This window comes from Anomaloglossus baeobatrachus, chromosome 5, assembly GCF_048569485.1.
Source record: "Anomaloglossus baeobatrachus isolate aAnoBae1 chromosome 5, aAnoBae1.hap1, whole genome shotgun sequence".
In the NCBI taxonomy this organism is placed as follows: Eukaryota; Metazoa; Chordata; class Amphibia; order Anura; family Aromobatidae; genus Anomaloglossus; species Anomaloglossus baeobatrachus.
The window spans coordinates 411,519,436-411,536,087 of NC_134357.1; the positions used below are offsets into that span (position 1 = coordinate 411,519,436).

The 16,652-nt window shown below is 45.6% G+C and overlaps 1 protein-coding gene across 2 annotated transcripts in view; it reads left to right on the plus strand.

Moving 5' to 3' along the window:
* Nucleotides 1-3,700, plus strand: part of GRN (granulin precursor) — a 28,959-nt gene extending 25,259 nt beyond the window's left edge. The window contains exons 13-22 of one of the 2 annotated variants that reach the window (XM_075350236.1): nucleotides 719-813; nucleotides 899-1,022; nucleotides 1,223-1,317; nucleotides 1,410-1,533; nucleotides 1,739-1,833; nucleotides 1,916-2,039; nucleotides 2,271-2,368; nucleotides 2,474-2,668; nucleotides 3,170-3,385; nucleotides 3,470-3,700. In XM_075350236.1, the coding sequence (XP_075206351.1) occupies nucleotides 719-813; nucleotides 899-1,022; nucleotides 1,223-1,317; nucleotides 1,410-1,533; nucleotides 1,739-1,833; nucleotides 1,916-2,039; nucleotides 2,271-2,368; nucleotides 2,474-2,668; nucleotides 3,170-3,385; nucleotides 3,470-3,598 (1,295 nt within the window). In that variant the 3' untranslated portion in view covers nucleotides 3,599-3,700. The remainder of the gene's footprint in view (nucleotides 1-718; nucleotides 814-898; nucleotides 1,023-1,222; nucleotides 1,318-1,409; nucleotides 1,534-1,738; nucleotides 1,834-1,915; nucleotides 2,040-2,270; nucleotides 2,369-2,473; nucleotides 2,669-3,169; nucleotides 3,386-3,469) is intronic. The other variant, XM_075350237.1, reaches the window with a different exon arrangement.
* Nucleotides 3,701-16,652: the final 12,952 nt, after the last annotated feature.

Here is a 16,652-nt window from a genome sequence, read left to right on the forward strand (position 1 = left end):
TTCAGTCACAGGCCCCAGTCCAAAGATAAACCACACAAACTTTGCGAAGTGTCTCCAATATTTCTAAATATTCCCATGCTCTCATTTCCTTTATCTTCCTGACCCTGAGCAGACCATTTTCTTCAACTTGGCGAAAACCAGGTTTAGACCTCATCGAAGTGAGAGAATGATCAATAGAGGTGCACATAACATTGGTACAGGGTCCCAAGAGGTTGGGGGGGCAGGGGGGGGGGGCATTTCTACTTCGAAAAACAGGTGGCATTATGAATTTTGTTGACTTATTAGCCTGAAAAGGGCCAATATGCTGTTCTTGCACAGAGGTTCTTTTCTGCATGTCTGCTAGTATCCTGGTATGATTGAGAAACTGTCGGCTATATTATCTAACAAAGTAGATAAATGTGAGTCTAGTCACCCTGTGCAGAGTATGGTGGCCATACGCTTTGCTGCCGCACCCCTGCGCCTGCGAGCATCTGATAGCTCTTAATGAACCCTCTGTCACCAATTAGAACTTCTTTACCTCTTGGGCACTATTTCCCTTTATCCTTTTTTGTATTTTCTTTATAATGTTTTTAATTTGTCTACTTGAAATATTACCTCAATGTTATTGACAGCTTAATAAAAACACCACAGTATAGCTTATTACTGACAAATGGCCTACTCTACAATGGGGATCAGATTAGGTGCCTAATGGCTTTTCTTTTTTTTTTCCTTTTCACAGCCACTGTTAAATGTGACGATACGGCCTCCTGCCCTGGCACTGCCACCTGCTGCCGCTTGGCCTCTGGAGAATGGGGCTGCTGTCCTTATGCGCAGGTTTGTACCAGTACTTTTTTTTTTTTTTTTTGGAAAGGTGAGTTTAGGGAAATCACTGAAATATTTGGAATATTTTTCATTCTAGGCCGTATGCTGTGATGACCATGAGCACTGCTGTCCCAATGGGTTCACCTGTGTCCAGGGGCAATGTCAGCAAAAGGAACTGTCCATTCCTTGGTCTGTGAAGACTGCGGCAATTAAGGAAGAAGGCAAGTTTGGGTTTTCAATTAAATTATAACTGTGTACACTTTGTTCTTGAAGGTGAACGGTCATACACCTAAAGGTCATTAAATGTCAAAATACATCTTAAAATGTCTTCTATTGGAGTCATCCTAGTGACTAATAGCTGGAGATACTTAAACTAGAATACTAGGCATTTCCATTATTTTGGCTTTTTTCTCTTCCACAGCCACTGTTAAATGTGACGATACAGCCTCCTGCCCTGGCACTGCCACCTGCTGCCGCTTGGCCTCTGGAGAATGGGGCTGTTGTCCTTATGAACAGGTTTGTACCAGTATCTGGGTTACTGTATGGTAAAGAAATTGCTATTGTACAGATTCTTTATATTTTCCTTTTTTATTCCCCGCACCTCCTAGGCCGTATGCTGTGATGATCATGAGCACTGCTGTCCTAATGGGTTCACCTGTGTCCAGGGGCAGTGTCAGCAAAAGGCGCTGTCCATACCTTGGTCAGAGAAAATTCCAGCAATTAAAGAGGAAGGCAAGTCTGGTATCCAAATTAATGCAGTGATCCCTTGTTTTCATGTTCTATAGTCCCAGGACATCTACCCCTCACACCAGATTTTGGTAAAAATGTCAAAACTAGCCTTAAAATTAGTTTGGTAATTACTGAGAATTATCCTACTCCAATTGTACGGATCAACTATATTCCTAATGGCCACCTTTTGATTTTCTTACCTCTACAGCCACTGTTAAATGTGACGATACAGCCTCCTGCCCTGGCACTGCCACCTGCTGCCGCTTGGCCTCTGGTGAATGGGGCTGTTGTCCTTATGAACAGGTTGGTGCCATTATCTTTGCACAGATGTTAAACTATTAGAAGTGTGTGTGTGTTATATAATTGTTTTTTTTCCCCTTCCTAGGCTGTATGTTGTGACGATCATGAGCACTGCTGTCCTAATGGGTTCACCTGTGTCCAGGGGCAATGCCAGCTAGAGGGTCTGTCCATTCCTTGGTCTGAGAAGATTCCAGCAATTAAAGAGAAAAGTAAGTCTACTTTACGATTTAACATGTAATCAAAGAAGCTGAATCTTGTCTGCCCACTAAGTGGCACTTAGGGGGCATTAACCAGTTTCTGTTGCATTTTTTATTTCCTATGGCAAAAAAGCCTAATGATTAGGTGACAAACACCAATAGCACCTGTAGAACCATGCAGATTGACAGTGCAGGGCTTACTGATTATGTGCACTAGTCACTAGCAAGCTTCTACCCTCGTAGGTACCAACGTCAAATGTGGTGATCAAACTGCTTGTCCTGATGAAACCACTTGTTGCCGACTTGCATCTGGGGAATGGGGCTGCTGCCTCTATGAGCAGGTATCATGTCGTGTTGTGTAATAACCTGCCCCCACACTGACTAACCTCTGCTTCTGTTTCTCTTCTGCCATTTCTGTTCTTCACAAGTGTCTTTCCCCTAAATAGGCCACCTGTTGCCCCAATGGGTTGACATGTGATGAGCAGGCTACTTGTGTGTTGGGTCAGTTCTCAACCCCAAGGCCTGGCAAGATCAGTGTATATGCCCCTGAGGTCAAGTGTGATAAGACTCACAGCTGTGCCCAGGGGACCACATGCTGCCATACAGAGGGTGGAGGATGGGCATGCTGCCCTCTGGAGGAGGTGAGCAACCATTCCAGCCAGCATGTATTCTTGGAGCATGTTGCTAAATAGTAAATGACCAGACATTCATTGGTAAATGTAGCTAAGATCCCCAGCACCTTTCTATGCCTATTTCTTACCTAGAGCCCCTGAAATATTGCATACATTGACCACTATGCAGGTGAGGTGATCGGGTGTTTAGCCATTACACATATATACACACCTTCTGATATTCTTGCACTTTCTATCATTAATCTTTCTTGCTCTATAATATAATCTTCTACTTTGACCTGTGCTGACACTACTAGCCTGCGGGGGCAGGAGTTTTAATCTCCCTTAGTCTGTTAGTCTTGTCTGTTCACTATTACAGCTTGAGGCTTCTTGTCTACCTTATTAAGGAGTCCTAAATAAGCCCATCTGTTCTTCAGCACTTGCCACCTATGTGCAGGCTGTGTTGGTTCATGTTCTGGCCGCCTCTTTGTGCTGCACCCATTGACCTTTGTCTCTTCTCACCCTTGTAAGGCTGTGTGCTGTTCAGACCACCTCCACTGTTGTCCTTCTGGTTACACCTGTGATGTGGCAACAGGCAGTTGCAATAAACCATCTGGCTCCCTCAAAAAGGCTGCTCCAATCAAACCATTGGACTATGTGTGGTGTGACGCAAGTTATGCTTGCTATGATGGTCAGACTTGTTGTAGAGGAGTTTATGGAGCTTGGTCATGCTGCCCTTACCCTTCTGTAAGTATGTGGACTTTGGCATTACTGCAATCTTGGCGATCATATTAGCTGTACCTTATGATGTGGGCACTTTTTTCTTTGCAGGGGGTGTGCTGTCCTGATAGAGTGCACTGCTGTCCATATGGCCATGTGTGTCTAAACTCTGGAGCACAGTGTAGTCGTGGAAGCCTGCGTTGGGATCTGATGTGGAAAAAGCAGCAGTCTCGGCTGTGAGAAACCTGATGCGTTAATTCCTCTTACATTTGTGTATCATTGCACTAAACATGTCCAATCATCCAATCTGAACACTGGAATAAAATTTTGTATTTAAACGAATCAATGTTGGAGTTTGTTTTGGGATGTAGACAAATCGTGGCCCCTCCAGTCCAAGGATTGGAACCATACGGAGTAATTTTTCATGTGGTTATGAAACTGTAACCAGGCCAAACCAATTGGAGCTATACAATGCAATATCTTTAAGACATCAGATGGTTTACAGCACAAGCACCTAGGACGTTTCTGATGTGGTCTAATTTCCAGGCAGCAGTCTACTATCTAAAATTGAACCACATTTATCAATGACTTGTTTTGGTAAATTAATGCATCTTTAGATTATGTAGCTTTAACCCCTTCACGACCTTTGACGGATCTAGCCGTCATGGTGCCCTGGTACTTAAAGACCCATGACGGCTAGATCCGTCATGGCGGAATCGCGGCACCGGGCACCGCGATCGGTTTTAAAAAAACTGTAGATTCGGGAAGGAGAGGACTTGTACCTGACCTCAGGAGGGGTGGTGTCTCCTTCCCGGACCTACGGAGGCTGTGATTGGCTGAACGGCGTTAGTCAGCCAATCACAGCCAGTGTTATGTTTCAGCCATTGAAAATGGCTGAAGCATTGAAATCCAGCTATGTCAGTGCAGCTGCAGCACTGGCCATTGGCTGGAGCTCAGTGAGCTTTACTGCACCCGCCCCCAGCTCTGATTGGAGAGATCGGCCTTGTGACCGATTTCTCCAAGCAGCACCGTGCCTCTGGAACCGGGTGAGCTCGCTGTAGGAGATCACTCTCCTTAGCTTCTCCCTCCGTGGAATCTGAGGAGATCGATCCCTGCGGGCGCCCATCTGTGAGTCACAGCCCCCGATCCACCGCTGCCCTGCTCCATGTGCTTCGCCCCTGCTCTCCCACTGCGCCCCTGCATCTGACGCCGCTACTCTCCCCCTGCATGTGACGCCGCTACTCAGCAGTAAGAGCAAGCGGCGTCAGATGCAGGGGGTGGCGCAGCGGGAGGAGAGCGTCACGGCGGCCGCTGCACTCTCCCCATCAGCCGCTCCACCGCCCCAGCATCTGCCGCTCCCCTCTCCCCATCAGTCACTGCTCTCGCCCCATCTGCTGCTCCACCGCCCAGCATCTGCCACTCCCCTCCCCCATCAGTCACTGCTCTCGCCCCATCTGCTGCTCCACCGCCCAGCATCTGCTGCTCCCCTCTCCCCATCAGTCACTGCTCCGCCGCCCCAGCATCTGCCGCTCCGCCGCCCCAGCATCTGCCGCTCCGCCGCCCCAGCATCTGCCGCTCCGCCGCCCCAGCATCTGCCGCTCCGCCGCCCCAGCATCTGCCGCTCCGCCGCCCCAGCATCTGCCGCTCCGCCGCCCCAGCATCTGCCGCTCCGCCGCCCCAGCATCTGCCGCTCCGCCGCCCCAGCATCTGCCGCTCCGCCGCCCCAGCATCTGCCGCTCCGCCGCCCCAGCATCTGCCACCTCCCCCCCCCCCCTCCCGGATCTGCTGCAATCCTGCTGCCTAGATCCATTCTGTAAGGTAGCTATCCCCAATCTCACCTCCCACTCCCCTTCCACCCTTCCCCTTGCCCCCCCTTCCTCCGCCACTCCTGCATCCGTTGTGCCCTCACCCATCCTCCACCGCTCCTCCATCCGCCACGCCCTCCCATCCTCCGCCGTGCCCCCTCACCCATCCTCCGCCGCTCCTGCATCCGTTGCACCCTCTTCTATCCTCCATCCATCTTTTTTCCATCCCACCTAGTCCCCCCCCCCCCCCCCCCCCTTTTTGTAGTACATCTGTGCGTTCGTCCTAATTTTTTTTTTTTTTTTCTGTAAACTAAGAAATACAAATAAACTTAGTTTAGGGCCAGTAAAATTATACTGTAGTAATCAACTACAGTATTTTTTACTGAATATTGTGAGGGTCAGCCCAGTGCCACACATGAGAGCGATGCTCGAGTCTCACACCGCATCATCCGGCACGGTCGCTCTCTTCCAGACAGAAGTGTGCGGCTGTGTCGGGTGATGCGATGCGAGATTTGTGCATTGCTCTCACGTGTGGCACTTGCCTTAGTGTCAGTTGCAGGTGCATATATTTTTTTTTTTTTTTTTTTTTTTTTTTTTTTTTTTTTTTTTTTACTGACGTCTGTATTTTTTTTTATTATGCCAAACTAATATTTCTTTGTATTGGGGGGGGTCTAGTTTCCAACATGGGGTCACATGTGGGGGAGCTCCACTGTTTGGGCATATCAGGGGGATCTCCAAACGCGACATGGTGCGGCTAACTATTCCAACTAATTTTCCATTTAAAAAGTCAAATGACGCTCTTTTCCTCTGGAGCTCTGCCGTGCGCCCAAACAGTGTTTTTCTGCCACATATGAGGTATCAGCGTACTCAGAACAAATTGCCCAACAAATTTTGCGGTCCACTTTATCCTGTTACCCCTGTACAAATTAAAAAATGGAGCCTAAAATAACATTTTGTGGAAAAAAAAAAAGTACTTTTTTGTTTGTATGCCTCAATGTATGAAGCATGTGAGGGTTCAAAGTGCTCATTACCCATGTAGATTTATGCCATGGGGGTTTAGTTTCCAAAATGAGGTCACTTGTGGGGGAGCTCCATTGTTTAGGCACCTCAGGGGGTCTCCAAACGCAACATGGCGTACGCTAATAATTCCAACCAATTTTGCTGTGAAATGGCGCTCCTTCTCTTCTGAGCCCTGATGTGTGCCCAGACAATTACTTTCCACCACATATTTAGGTATCTGTGTACTCAGGAGAAATTGCACAATACATTGTATGGTGCATTTTTTTTCCTGATACCCTTGTGGAAAAAAAAGCTACCTGGTTGAAATAACAATTTCATGGTAAAAAAAAAAATATATACATTTTCACAGCTGAACGTTCTTAACTTTTGTGAAGCCTCCAGGGGTTCAAAGTGTTCAGTAAACATCTAGATAAATTCAATGAGGGGTCTAGTTTCCAAAATGGGGTCACTTGTGGGGGAGCTCCATTGTTTAGGCACCTCAGGGGGCTTCCAAACACAACATGGCATCCACTAACTATTCCAGACAATTTTGTGTTTGAAAAGTCAATTGTCGCACCTTGCCTTCCGAGCCCTGCTGTACGCCCAAACACTTGATTTCCACCACATATGAGGTATCTGTGTACTCAGGAGAAAATGCACAATACATTTTATGTTGCAATTTTTCCTGATACCCTTGTGGAAAAAAAAGCTACCTGGTTGAAGTAACAATTTCGTGGTAATTTTTTTTTTTTTTATTTTCATTGCTCAAAGTTATTAACTTTTGTGAAGCCCCCAGAGGTTCAAAGTGCTCAATAAACATCTAGATAAATTCCATGAGGGGTCTAGTTTCCAAAATGGGGTCACTTGTGGGGGAGCTCCATTGTTTAGGAACCTCAGGGGGTCTCCAAACGCAACATCACATCTGCTAATTATTCCAGACAATTTTGCTTTCAAAAATTCAAATGATGCTCCTTCTCTTCCGAGCCTTGCCGTGCGCCAAAACAATTGATTTCCCCACATATGAGATATCGGTGTACTCAGGAGAAATTGCACAATTTTATGGTGCATTTTTCCTGATTACCCTTGTGAAAATGCTAAATTTTATGGCTAAAGTTACATTTTTGTGTAAAAAGTAAAATTTTCATTTTTTCCCCTTCCACATTGCTTTGGTTGCTGTAAAGCGCCTAAAGGGTTAATAAACTTCTTGGATGTAGTTTTGAGCAGTGAGGGGTGCAGATTTTAGAATGGGGTCACTTTTGGGTATTTTCTGTCACCTAGGCCTCTCAAAGTCACTCCAAATGTGATGTGGTACCTAAAAAATTTTTTTTGTAAAATTTGTTTGAAAAATGAAAAATTGCTGATGAACTTTGACCCCTTCTAACTTCCTAACGGAAAAAAATTTTGTTTCGAAAATTGCGCTGGTGTAAAGTAGACAAGTGGGAAATGTTACATAGTAACTATTTTGTGACATATCTCAGATTTATGGGCATAAAATTTCAAATTTTGAAAATTGCGAAATTTTCAAAATGTTCGCCAAATTTCCAAACTTTTCACACATAAACGCAAAAACTATCGGCCTAAATTTACCATTGACATGAAGTACAATATGTCACGAAAAAACAATCTCAGAATCGCCAGGATCCGTTGAAGCGTTCCAGAGTTATAACCTCAAAGTGACACTGGTCAGAAATGTAAAAAATGGCCGGGTCTTTAAGGTGAAAACAGGCTGGGGGCTGAAGGGGTTAAATCCAAGGCACAAGAAAAATAACCTTGTTAACTAATGGTGCACGTCGTATCTTAAAGGCACCTACACTGATACTCAGGCTGTACATAAAGCCATTAATGACCAAAGCAATTGTTACCATATCTGATGTCCACAGGTTATGTGCATACTGGGCCACTATTGTGAACTATTACAATTACTTCACTGGGCAGAGACAGTTATAGAGAAACTAAAGCCAGAAAGGAGAATGCATGAAGCAAACAAGTGACTTGCCTATACTGAGTTGAATTATCTTAAATATCATAGAGAAATGGATGAAGCCTAAATATTAGCATCTTAATTTTCACTAAATCATCCAAATGGCTAGTAGGGTGAAGAACAGGCCACATAAGGGTCAGGAGGAAGCCCCTTCCACAACTTCGTCATTGTTTATTTGGACTTCCATACTTTGTATTTATGCTTCCATCCATTTCTCTAATAGTGGGGTGTCTCACGATTGTTTTTTTTTTTTTTAACTCCTTGTTGCCATGTAAGTTAATGACTACATTCCCTTCTCTTTGGCTCCCATTTTTTTCCCCTTGCTCTGCTCAGTGTGTGGTCCTTCAGTGCTGACCATGTGTCCACTGTAAGCTACATTTCCCTCAAGCACCCACCTTCTGGCTCCCTGCTTTCTTAATCTCAGCTGTGTACAGTGGCTGGCTTTAATATACTGTGATTTATTAACACTTGCAGTGCTGACAGGAAGAGACATTGGTATGGCAGTACTTACTAAAAATTTCTGTCCCACCACCCTGTGTAAAGGCCTATAACTATGAGCAAGCATCGTCTCCACTGCTCAGTATTTGAGTATTGCAGTGCTCAGCCAAGTATTGTGGGAGCTCAGATGTTGCTCATGAAATGGAGAACACAAAACAGTCTTGTTTGACTGCATGTGAGCAGACCCCCAATGAGTGCTGTTTTGTAATCTCCCTGGACTGGCTCACTGAGGGTCAAGTTTTCAGAAGTTCTGTCCCAAAAAACCCTGCCATCCCAAACTAGCAAATCATTGACTTCCATTATTCTCATTACTTGAGTTGAGCCTGCCAAGCAGCAGACCAGTCAAATTCGAGTAATGAGCACTTGAGCATCATTGTTTGCACTCATTGAGTACCAAATCAAAAAAGGTCAGTGGAGCCTGTTAGGAGTCTCGACACAGAAACTAGCCAGATATCCCTCCGGGAAGGACCTAGCCAAGGGGTAGCTCTTTTTAGGAGACCGCTATAAGCACCATATTAAGTGGCCCTTTTAGTAAATATCCAACTCTTTGAGTTTAAAGATATCGGTATACCCTGAGATCAGTTATTGTTTTGTCTTGCTGGTCTACTAGGCATTGCTCCCACCTAGCCAGAATCCTACTCCACACTGAGGGGAAATACCCCCGAAACAGCTGTCTGTGGATGGATACCTGGCCTTGGTATTTCCCTTGTCAGATCTTTAAACTTGTCAAAGAGTTGGATATTGACTAAAAGGGCCACTTAATATGGTCGTCTCCTAAAGAGCCACTCCTCGGCTAGGTCCTTCCCAGAGGGATATCTGGCTATTTTCTGTGTCGAGACTCCTAACAGGCTCCACAGACTTTTTTTTTTTTTTTTTTTTGACTTGCATACTTCCCACTGAGCAATGCATCTAGAATTTCACTGTGCTCCTTTGCTGGCTGCCGGCAGTGTGTGGTTTTTTTTTTTCTTCTCTGGCTGGTCGCCCCGAAATCGGTGATTGTTTTGTCATTTTGATTTCGCTTTGAGACGCACCTGATTATAAGATGCATCCCCAAATTTGGTGAAGGAAAAGAGAATTTTTTTTTAAATGTTAAATGGGGTCCATCTTATAATGCCAGTGTCAATCTAACAAATCATGTAGGGTATATGTCTCTCATAGCCCCCCCATCCTAAAATTAGCCCCACTTAATCTGGATATGGCACCCTTATATTGAATATAGCCCCCTTGTGCTGGGATGTCCCCATGTGCTGCCCATGGCCCCTATAGATGGCACATCTCCCCTGTGTTAGATATGCCCACCATACTGCTGCCCATAATAAAATAAAACACACTTTCCTTACCTTCTCAGCGCTGTAATCCCTGTCTCTCACTCACTCCGTGGGGTTGAGCTCCTCCACTTCCTGGTTCTTGCTGCCGGTCATGTGATCGGCACGGCAGAGTGATATCATCTGTGTGCCTTATCACAGCAGGAGACCAGGAGATCAGCACTGGAGGTAAGTAAAGCTTTTTTTTATTTTACTATGAGCAGCAGTATGGGGGCCATATCTAACACAGGGGAGGTGCAATCAAAGGGAGCACAGGAAGATATAATATGCCCCCCTGCAGTGTGTATAATGAATATATGAATATATAAATACAAAAAATATATATATATAATATATATATATTTTTTGTACACCCCCCCCCCCCCCATATGGTTGGTTTATAAGATGCCCCCCCTTTCCCCCAAAATTTGGGGGAACAAAAGTGCGCCTTATAAAGCGAAAAATACAGTACTTATCTATCTGCCCACCTAACAATTCTTTGGGTGTTCCAGATAAATATCAACCAATCAAAGCAGCTTTCACAGCTATTTATAAAATGAAAGCATAGTTTTGATTGTTTACTGTGGCCAACTTTCTGATGGGTCAGATAAAGGCCCTCTTGTAGCCATATTGTCATAAAAATTCATGCTTTTAATTAACCACTAATTAGGGGTGGTTCAAATCTACAGCCTTCTTGCACTCTAACATGATCTGCGTTGGCACTCCTTATCTAGGAAGGTTATGACAATACAGCTATTCAGCAGGACAATACTTGAATCCCATTTTCTTTTGAATGGCTCCAGCATTTGGGATAACATAATCTTTAAAGGGAACCTCTCAGATTCCCTATGCTATGCAATCTGGCTGCATTCATACCTGTTTGCCCAAATTCCCTGCCTAACCCACCCTGTATGCTATTCACTTATGAGTTTTATAAAAAAGACAAACCTTGCTTTCCCTATGTTAATTAGAATTGGAATAAAGTTGTGCTTCTCAAAACTGACAGCCTGTGCTCCTTTACTGATCATTGCACATCTAAAGCATGGACGGTCTGTCTAAATAGGGTATTGAACTGATCGTGTACCAGCCCATTGGCATTGCTAAATCTGCCAAATTGGAGAACATGGCATGCATTTACCGCACTCTAGAGGCAGCGACCGGAAACTACCGTATTTTTCGGACCATAAGACGCACTTTTTTCCCCCCAAATGTTGGGGGAAAGTGGGGGGTGTGTCTTATGGTCTGAATGTGGCTGCGGGGAATGAGGGTGCTGCGGTACAGCGGGTCATCGGGGGTACGAGCAGGCTGTAGCAGCCTGCCGTGACCACGTGGATCCGCTCATTTAATATGCACGCCCATCCCCCGCCCATCATCCCTCAGCGCTGAAGCAGGCACTGACAGGTGGGCGGGGGATAAACAGCCGGCCCGCATGATCACCCCTGGCAACTACGGCCTGGAGTGATCATGTGCGGCTGTATTCACTGCCCCCCCCGCGCATCATCATCAGCGCGGGGAGCAGTGAATCAGTGTACAGTACTGACCGTTCCCCTGCAGCATCGCTCGTTCTCCCGTCTGTGTCAGCGGCAGCGCTGCTGAGTGGAGCCATCCTCGTTACCTTGCTGTATCGCAATCATCTCCTGTGCCGTCGGCTGGGTGGAGACTAGCGGCGCGCACAGCGATGACGTCATCGCTGTGCGCACGTGTCCACACGCAGCCGCCACCGGCAGACACAGGAGATGATCGCGATGCAGGAGGGTAACGGGGACGGCACCACTCAGCGGCGCTGCCGCTGACACAGACCGGAGGACGAGCGATGCTGCAGGGAGTGAGGTGAGCTGAGGTGAGTATGAACGTTTATTTTTTTTTATGTGCCACAGGATGCGGTCATACACCAGGATGGGGGTATAATATGAGCAGGATGGGGTCGTCTGAGCAGGATGGGGTCGTCTGAGCAGGATGGGGTCGTCTGCCATGATGGGTTATATAGCAGGATGCGGCCATATGCCAGTATATAGCAGGATGCGGCCATATGCCAGTATATAGCAGGATGCGGCCATATGGCAGGATGACTGTATATAGCAGGATGAGGGACATATACTGTATATACAAGGCAGGAGGATCATTACCAGGATGCGGCACCTTTCGTAGAGAATTTGGGGACATTACTCCCATAACAGTGTCAGCAGCAGATCCTCGCCCCATAACAGTGTGTCATGACCACATTTTTTGCTTAAAATTTTATTTTCCTATTTTCCTCCTCTAAAACCAGGGTGTGTCTTATAGTCCGGTGCGTCTTATAGTCCAAAAAATACGGTAGTAGTTTTTAAAGGGACTTTGTCAGCAGAATGACTGTTCAAATCAAACCAATTCGGTCTTTGGCTTGGCCTTAACCACACCACTTAAGAAGCCTGTTTTTTGAGTGGGGGGAGCTACTTGGGAAAACAAAACTGGAGCACTTTCCAACAGAGCTGCACTTGTTAGAGGATGCCATCTGGTGGGTGTTTGGTCTGTGCCCTCTTTTCCCAATCTGCTCTCATTGGCAAACAGGGCTGTGGAGTCGGTAAGCCAAACCTTCGACTCTGACTCCTCAATTTCCCTTGCACCGACTCAGACTCCCACATATATTGCTTATAGTAAAGTGAAAAATTTATTGTAGTACAATGTGATTAGACATTGTATCATTTTTATGATACAATCAAGATATTTAGATAGAACATAAAATATATTTATTGGAATACAACTTTAGAACACAAAACTAATTGTAAAAATGTAATACACTATGTAAAAGAGTGTGTGTGTGTGTGTGTGTGTGTGTGTGTGTGTGTGTGTGTGTGTGTACACACACACCAAAAGTTTAAACACACCTCATCTCTAGAACAACTATTAAGAGGAGACTTTGTGCAGCAGGCCTTCATGGTAAATAGCTGCTAGGAAACCACTGCTAAGGACAGGCAACAAGCAGAAGAGACTTGTTTGGGCTAAAGAACACAAGGAATGTCCATTAGACCAGTGGAAATCTGTGCTTTGGTCTGATGAGTCCAAATTTAAGATCTTTGAATCCAACCACTGTGTCTTTGTAGAAAAGGTGAACGTATGGACTATATGCCTTGTTCCTACTGTGAAGCATGGTGGAGGAGGTGTGATGGTGTGGGGGTGCTTTTCTGGTGACACTGTTGGGGATTTATTCAAAATTGAAAGCATACAGAACCAGCATGGCTATCACAGCATCTTGCAGCAAAATGCAATTCCATCCGGTTTGAGTTTTGTTGACCATTTATTTTTCAACAGGACAATGACCCCAAACACACCTCCAGGCTGTGTAAGGGCTATTTGACTAAGGATAGTGATGGGGTGCTACGCCAGATGACCTGGTCTCCAGTCACCAGTCCTGAACCTAATCGAGATGGTTTGGGGTGAGCAGACCGCAGAGTGAAGGCAAAAGGGCCAACAAGTGCTAAGCATCTCTGGAAACTCCTTCAAGACTGTTGGAAGACCATTTCCGGTGACTACCTCTTGAAGCTAATCAAGAGAATGCCAAGAGTGTGCAAAGTGGTAATGAAAGCAATGAAAAGGTGGCTACATTGAAGAACCTAGAATATAAGACATATTTTCAGTTCTTTCACACTTAAGTATTTTCATTCCACATGTTGTAATTCATAGTTTTGATGCCTTCAATGTGAATCTACAATTTTCTGAGTCCTGAAAATAAAGAAAACTCTGAGAAGGTGTCCAAACTTTTGGTCTGTACTGTATATACACAAGATATATATGCAATCTACTGTATATTACATATTGTATTACATATTTATAATTAGTTTTGTGTTCTAAAGTTGTATTCCAATAAATATATTTTATCTAAATATCTTGATTATTGTATCATGAATATGAATAAATGTCTGATGTTCACATTGTACTACAATAAATGTTTCACTTAAATATAAGCAATATACTAAATTTTATTTTATTTAGAATGTTTTTGTTAAACTGCTTTTCCCTTCACCACGACAGCACCACCAGAGAGATAGGGCGGCTCCTCTCTCTCGCCTCAGTTTGGTTTCCTGTCCCAGGATGGGAGACCCTGAAAGGCTGTGGCGCTGCCACAGTGAAGGACTGCGTTTTTCGCAGGGTGCGTGGAGCTCAAGATAACCTGTCCCGCAGGGTGTTACGGCTCATTCCACCCGGGCTGTGGCGACCTCCTGGGCTGAGCGAGCAGACGTGCCTCTGGATCTGATATGTAAGGCTGCAACCTGGTCCTCTCCTATGAGCTTTTTTCGTCACTATCGTTTGGATTTGTCGGCCACGATGGATTTGACCTTTGGTAGACAGGTGCTTGAGGCTGTGGTCCCTCCCTAATGTTGTCTTCCGAATCTCTCTGGTGGCGCTGTCGTGGTGAAGGGAAAAATCTTAAATTACTTACCGGTAATGATTTTTTCCAGAAGCCACGACAGCGACACTGCTTCCCTCCACTTTTAATTTTCTGCACCTATCGGTCTCTTGGTTTCCGTGGCACAACGTTCCTTTTTATGCAGATGTGTTGTTGTTGTTTTTGTTCTGTTTACCTGTTTTCGGTGTTCCTCTCTGTGCTCTGTAACTAAACTGAGGCGAGAGAAAGGAGCCGCCCTTTTTTTTTTTGCCACTTACATCGTGTTATATATAATGTTCCAACAAAAACATACTAAATAACATTTGTGCAGTCTATGAATTTGTTCTAAGAAATAGAATTGCTTCCGTCAGATCCTCCTGCGCAGATGACCTCAAATCTGACCTAATAATTTTCAGGCTAGAGAACAACCTCTCTACACTAACTTGGGTTGGAGGCAAAGCCGTAACCACATGGGCAACGTCTTACAATTTCCGGGTATAAAGGTCAGTCAGTTTTGATGAATGGTTGCATTTTTCTATTTCTTTGAGAGCAAGTGAAACATTTTACTGAAATCTGGTCAATCTGCTTGCTATAGGAGATGGAGTGAAATCTTTTTCCTTGCGGCAATGCTTTGCCTGCTCCCATGTCATCCAAATACTTGTCAAAGTTAAACTCCTTATCTGATGAGGATGAAGATATGGCAGCAGTAGCACTGTCAGAGGCCCCAAGTCCTCTTGCGCCTGGCAGTCCTGTAGCTGCTCATCCTAACTGCTACCTCAGTCAGAGCTTCTTTTCCTTTAGTAAGCTGTTGATCCTCAAGCAGTATACGATGACTTGGGTCCACATAAACAGCTGCCAGAAGAATTTTATTTTCCAATAGCTGGGTCTCTCTCTGTTTCATTGAAGCAGAAATGTCATCTGGGATTAAACCTCCTCTTTGGGACAGGCAAAATAGCAAGTTCTTCCACTCCCTTATGAAAATTCCTGGAGTTAATCCTCAGCTTGTAATTTTTTAGTCACGGTAAATGGGTGATTAAGCAATTCCTTCAATTCAGCCACCTGTGTCCATTGACCTTCATTTAAGGTTACTTGAGGGTTCACCATATCTATAAGAAATTATTTTAGTTCAAGCAATCGCTCAGTCATTAAATAAGTGCTGCCTCACCGAGTGGCTTGATCAACAATTGCCCCTTTCCCAGCACGCCTCTTCAAGATGGAATCAATTTTAGGGGTTCTGGCGGCAATAACAAATTTCTTTGTCGCTCCATTGGGAGACCCAGACAATTGGGTGTATAGCTTCTGCCTCCGAAGGCCACACAAAGTATTACACTTTAAAAAGTGTAACCCCTCTCCTCTGCCTATACACCCTCCCGTGCATCACGGGCTCCTCAGTTTTATGCTTTGTGTGGAAGGAGGCACACATCCACTCATGCATTCTCATATTAGTTATATCGGGTGGAAGAAAAGTGGGCCCCCACGGGGCCCCCGGCGTCTTCCCTTCTCACCCCACTAAGTCGGCGGTGCTGTTAAGGTTGAGGTACCCATTGTGGGTACAAAGGCAGGAGCCTCATGCCGTTTTCCTTCACCATCCCTTAGCGGCTCTGGGAGAAGTGGGATCCTGACTGGTCATCCATTCACTGGGACCGGGCTCCCTCCGCAGCCCCTGTGGGAATCTGCTGGACAGGAGTCTAATCATCCTCAGGGACCGGGCCCTGCATCTCTAAGGTACTCTGTGTCCCCATGGGGGATGTGCATGGAGCGCCTTCATCCCGGACGCTACAGCAGCTGCTGATTTGTGAAGACCGGCGGACGTCCGCGCCGACTGCGCCTGTTTGTCGGCCGCTGTCTTAAATTTAGTCCCCGGCTTCATTGCGGCCTAGTAGCAAAACTCCCGCCCCGGGCCTGTCTGTCAGGGGTAAGGGTGGGACTGCCGACCTGACGTCGGATGTGAGGGCCGGAGCATCCTGTATGTTTCTCCCCCCTCACTGTTCACTGTGGGGACCCCAGATTCCCGCACTTTTTTAGCGCCGCCCACGGCTCCACTCCTCCCCAGAGAGCTCCGGCAGCCATTTCTTTGGCATTCTGTCGGTGGAGGATTACCTGGAAAGAGCTCTACAACTCTGGGAGACCTAAGGCAGGGAATCTGGAGGACACATGCGCCGCTTTTTAGCGGTCGGTAAGCCACACCGGTCACCCGGTGCTGGTCCCCTTATGGCGCCGGAATAGATACTATATATATATATATATATATATATATATATATAATATATATATATATATATATATATATATAAAGGATGGTTGACCTTAGGGAGATCAACATCCACCACTGCGGAGACACCAT